The sequence below is a fragment of the Eriocheir sinensis genome, chromosome 16, assembly GCF_024679095.1.
Source record: "Eriocheir sinensis breed Jianghai 21 chromosome 16, ASM2467909v1, whole genome shotgun sequence".
Taxonomy (NCBI): domain Eukaryota; kingdom Metazoa; phylum Arthropoda; class Malacostraca; order Decapoda; family Varunidae; genus Eriocheir; species Eriocheir sinensis.
Genome location: NC_066524.1, coordinates 6382878 through 6388877, shown reverse-complemented (window position 1 = coordinate 6388877; position 6000 = coordinate 6382878). Strand labels below are relative to the sequence as shown.

At 40.0% G+C, this 6000-nt stretch overlaps 1 protein-coding gene across 2 annotated transcripts in view; it reads right to left on the bottom strand.

The window, feature by feature from the left end:
- Positions 1-358: 358 nt before the first annotated feature.
- LOC126999216 (zyxin-like) overlaps positions 359-6000 on the bottom strand; it is a 75378-nt gene continuing 69736 nt past the window's right edge. For both annotated transcript variants that reach the window (XM_050861545.1, XM_050861544.1), the window contains exon 5: positions 359-1348. Coding sequence is in view for 1 of the 2 variants with exons in the window: in XM_050861544.1 (XP_050717501.1) it covers positions 1190-1348 (159 nt within the window). In the remaining variant the exon portion in view is untranslated. The remainder of the gene's footprint in view (positions 1349-6000) is intronic.

Genomic DNA, 6000 nt, shown 5'->3' with positions numbered 1-6000 from the left:
CATTACACACACCATTTCAACTGTTAGTGGTAACAGGCGTGCAAAATGTGGGGGGGAAAAAAAAAAAAATCCCTCGGGCAACTCGGATTGTTGGATAACTCGGATTGGCCTTCCCCCAAATTGGTCCGACTTATGCAGGGTATACTGTACATATATATATATATATATATATATATATATATATATATATATATATATATATATATATATATATATATATATATATATATATATATATATATATATATATATATATATATATATATATATATATATATATATATATATATATATATATATATATATATATATATATATATATATATATATATATATATATATATATATATATGTGCAATGTTAGAACATTTGTACTACATTTGTACTTTTGTTTCTTCTACATGCATGCAGAATATACATGCCCATGCATGCACATGTGCACTCACTCACTCACTCTCACACACACACACACACACACACACATAGTGAAAACTGAAGAATGCAGTATTCAAGTATAAGACACTGTTGGAAAGCATATAACTAAAATTGCATGAAAAAGATTAAAACTGATAATAGAGAATGGATCTTGAAGGGAACAGACAACCAGAGAAGTTCCAGATTATTATGTTAGCACTAGGTCTTTTTTACATGTATAAATCATGTTTCCTTGTATAAATATAAAAAATAGCAGAAAAGATAATTAAAGAATTTAAAATGCTAATTCTATGAATATTCAGATGACAGGAAAACTTGATTAAAGCATAAAAAAGCTGACATGCTCAGCGGATCACCAAAAATTAGGCTTTGAAACTAAGAAGTTAAATTTATGAAGCGTAAAAGGAAAAACTAATATTACCATAGAGATGGAAAACGGTGATATTTCTTCAGCAAACAAATACGTAATGAGGAAATAATGAGTACCTACATAATGAATCTCACATCAAAAGGAAACTACATATTGAAACTTGGGAACACTCTGATTATGGATCATAAGACCTCAGCAGCAAAGTGTACTAAACAAACCATGGAACACAAAGAATGCAAAACATTTAAATATGTATAATAAAATGCTCTATAACACAACACTGTGAATATGACTCCTGTAACTTTATAAAAGTGCAATAATGAATAAAGCACACACACACACACACACACACACACACACACACACACAGACACATACTCATTTTCAAGCGCGTTCAGTCTTGCATACACCATTCACGCATCCCTCACATAGTCTTCGGTTGTGATGGGCACACGGTCGGCCAAGTCTTCGTGTCCGTATCTGGTGTGGAGTCACCAAGTTGTACATCAGTGATCCAATCTTGTAGTATAAGTTGGTAATGACCTGAAAATGATAGTAATATTAGTAATATGGTAGTACAGGTTGAGAATCCTTTATCCAAAATTCCAAAATCTGAAAGTTTTGGGAATGCTGACATGACGCTTTTTTTTCTGCCACCTCACGGGTGGGGAGAAGGGCTATATGAAGGCTGTCAGGGTCAAGCGCGTACGCCCCTCTGAGGAGGGACCACAGACCCTTGCCGGGTGACGGCTCATGAAGGGGAGTGGAGGATGCCAATAGACCGACTCTATCGGCTGATGTGGGTGATAGAACAGAGCCCTGTGGAACACCACTTTTGATAGGTTTAGGGGAAGAAGTGACCATCTACCACAGCAGAGATGGAACAGCTGGAAAGGAAACTGGAGATACAGGAACAGAGAGAGGGATAGAATCCAAAAGAGGGCAGTTTAAAAAGGAGACTTGTGCCAGACTCTATCGAAGGCTTTCAATATGTCTAGCGCAACTGAGAAAGTTTCACCGAAACTGCTAAGAGAGGATGACCAAGAATCAGTTAAGAGAGTAAGAAGATCGCCAATAGAACGCCCCTTGCAGAACCCATACTGGCGATCAGATAGAAGGTTAGAAGTGGAAAGGTGCTTTTGAATCTTCCGGTTAAGGATTGATTCAAAAGCTTTAGATAGACAGGAAAGTAAAGCTATAGGGCGGTAGTTTGAGGGATTGGAACTGTCACCCTTCTTAGGCACAGGCTGTACGAAGGCATGCTTCCAGCAGGCAGGAAAGGTAGATGTTGATAGGCAGAGACGAAAGAGTTTGACAGGTCACCCCTCATATCGTTTCCATATTTGACAAGATTTAAGGTAGTGTTTTACTGCCTGGCTACCCTGAGGGATCTAATACTGTTTCCTTATATTGGCTAAAGTGTCAGACATCCCTTTATGAATAGTATTTTTATGTGCCTTATCTACTATTAGCTAGGTGGTGTTTTGGTATTACAATAGGATGACAGGCACAGTGTGTGAGGTCTGCAATTTTAACCCGGTAGCAGCGACGGGCCAAATTTGTGGCTTTGCCGTGTAGCAGTGATGGGCCAAATTTGTGCCATGATATAAACCCCCCAAAACAGATGATACATAACCTGATCACAAATGCTTTGATATTTATTATGAAATGGTTTGTGTGAGGGGTGATTTTTTCTCATTTTTCTCGCTTGGAGGGACCATTAAGAAACATGATCCCCGCTGCTACCGGGTTAATCCTACCTCAGCATTTTTTTTGGAATTTTTCATCTAGGTAAAGACTAGTCTTTATTAATTTACATTTATTAGGTCTAGGTGAGGTTAGGTGCTGCAGTTCATCCCCAAAGACCTGTTACTAAATTGTTTTGACCCAAAATTTCAATGGATGAGTTGTCTTTTTAATGAATTTAAAGACTAATTTAGTGTGAGCAGATATTTTCACAAATGAAGCACATCCTCAACCCCCACCACAGGAGGCTTACAATGGACCATTCTGAGGGTTGTGTGGAACTCCAGGTATCCAGATATTCACCTGAAATACCAACTTTGGCCAAAGGGAAGCAAAAACAAGGATCACATTAATATAGTGAGTGTATAAATTGATCATTTTCTTCTTATTTTTCTAACGGTCTGGCCTATAGTGCTGGTAGGTTTTCTTTAGGGACCTGGGCCCATATTTATAATGCTAACACTTCATCTCAGGCTCGTCTTAACCCTTCCTTTGAGCGTGGTGCTGAAATGCCAGAATTTTTACTCTTTACTACACTCACACACGATCTCTGCGTGTAACGAAACACGAGAAATTAATCCAGACAAGGAAAGGTTTGCCGGCATCGGGGATCGAACCCGCGACCAGCGCAACGGGAGAGCCGCTCCTTCACCAGTCGGCCAAAGAGGTACCCCCCTGGCTAAGTGGGTTATGGGAGGCTCACCCATCAGGCAAGTCGGCACTACACGTCTCCCCATTCCCATTTAGATTAATTTCTGTGTGTTGAGTTCCCATTTTCTATGAACTTCGGAGAGCATGGGCCATCACTCTACCTGTTACCCTCTCAGGGTGACACAACAGAACCACAGGAGAGGATGCCTACCGCTTTTGCCACCAGTGAAATGCCAGAATTTTTACTCTTTACTACACTCACACACAATCTCTGCGTGTAACGAAACACACAAGAAATTAATCCAGACAAGGAAAGGTTTGCTGGCGTCGGGGATCGAACCAGCGACCAGAGCAACAGGAGAGCCACTCCTTTACCAGTCGGCCAAAGAGGTACCCCCCTGGCTAAGTGGGTTATGGGAGGCTCGCCCATCAGGCAAGTCGGCACTACAGTGCGAGACACGACTATCCCCTCAGGCGCAGTCAGGCAGCCCAATGCTGGGTCTCTTTTAACCTCTGTATCTCAAAAACTATTCATCACAGCTAAAAACCAAAAACACCATTAGAAAAAGGAGGTCCAGACCTATAGGAGTCGGTTATGTAGGCCTCTCTTGCGAACGTACATGCACGTTCAGGGAGTGTTGAATGTTAACACTTACCTCAGTGCGTGTGCGATCAGCCATATTGAGGGAACTGCGGACATCTCTCCTTGAGATTCTGGCAAGGTAGGTAGTATTGCCGACTGCAATATTTACAACTATTTGGCCAAAGAATCAGTCAGGTGACAGGTGAAGCTATGCAAAAATGCAACTATATTAGGCAAGAACATCCACCAATTACTCATCCGTAGATTTGCTGATATGATTTTCCACCAAATTTAGTGAAGAACCCACTCAATTGGCAATCCTGTGTTGTGAGAAATATAGTATTGGAACACTCTCATACGCAGGAGATTTGAGTGTGGCTGGAGCTCACAGCGAGCGTTTAGCACCACCAGCACATATGCCTAACGCTCGCTGTGAGCATTTAGCAATGAAAGGGTTAAGGAATTCGTTTCACTGAATTTTTATTTTTTTATTTTTGGGCCAATTATTATTATTTAATTATATGTTAATTGGGGTTGTTCTGAGATGGGTATGTCCAATTTGCAGCTGAATTCGAAGAATAGTTTTTCAGTTTTTACATTTTTTGCAGTTTTTCCACCCTTAAAAAAAATCGGAACTAGTCGTAAAGTTTTTATCCAATTTACATGATTTCCTAACACCGTATGCAACATTGTATTCCTTGCATTTGGAAGCCAGATATTTTTGATAAGATATATTTAAAAGTCAGGAAAAATAATATTATATATATTTTTTTCCTCCCAAAAAATCCAACAAAGAAATTCATAACTAATGTTTGAAGACATATAGAGCAAAAAATTCGGCATGGAAATTTACATCTTTTAACGCCCTTTTTTTTTGGTGAATTTTTTTTTTGATACGTTCAGAACTTTTGAAGTAGTTCCGCATTATGTGCGAGCAACTTTAGAATTGAGAAAAAGACACTTTTCTAAATCATGATCTATATCACTTTGTATGAACGTTGCTGGAGGCTGTATAGGTCTCAGAGAGTTTTCTGCATAAAGTATTATTCCCAGGCATCCGGTCCCCTTCTTTTGCAAGGATAATATCCATTCTTGATTGGGGTATCAGGAAGTGCCAGCTCCCCCTCAACACCGGATGTTGTAGTGGCTGTAGAGGTTCTTTGTGTCTCTAGCTGCCTCCTCCTGACAGCTATAGCACATTCTCTCCTCCTCTGAGCCTTCTTAAAAGGTTGTGGCATGTTTTCAAGCACAAAAACTGCGAGATTTCTGCAGGGAAATGCTGTATACCCACGTGTGACAAGGGCGGGTTGATAACTGAGACGTGTGAGGAAGCAGAGAGCACCCCACGGCTCTGATTCACGATCCAGAGTTGCCAGCTAGGAATGAGTGAGTGGTGTAGAAAATTTTTAAAGAATTGGGGAAAAAGCCAATTTTTGGTAATTTTTCTGCTAAGAGTACCATGCGTACGATCATGAGAGGTCAACACTCCGAGACGCGCTGGCGCGGTATATACGGGTAATAAAAAAAATTCTGACACAATTTATCTACGTACATATATAATAGTATACCGTTAGAAAAGCTGTTCTTTCTATAATTCTATGGAATTTTTTTCGCAGAAAACAATTTATTGGAGGCAAACCCTTGAAACGGACCCTTAAAGAGCCCAAACCGGCCCTGTGGAGTCCTATATTCTAGGTGTTAATCTGAGACTCGGCGTGAGGAGCTAAAGTTGGTCCTGGGCAGGCGTAAGTCCTGGGTCTTCGTCTGAGGCATCGACCTTCAAATGTAAACATTGCCAGGTGTTGCCAGACAGCCAGCGTGCCTCATCAAAATTGTTTTACGTTCAAACTCTCACTATAGCCTTACAAAACCCTATTATAATGGATATGATGTACTTCTATTCAATATTTTCACCATTTTAAGGTATTCTTACCCATTAATTTTCATATGAGATATCTGATCTTACAAGCTAACTCGCCATTGTTGGCAGCTTTACTTTCTCTCTCTCTCTCTCTCTCTCTCTCTCTCTCTCTCTCTCTCTCTCTCTCCCTCTCTCAGACACACTTGTACGTATCTCTTATCATCATCGCTGTCTATTTTGTGCTGATTTTTCCTGAATAATAAAATCAACTGCGAGGTAGCTACATACATGATGTGTGTATACGACATTTGTCTGCCAAGTGGAGATGTCTCCATTCTTCCTCCAAGCCTGTGA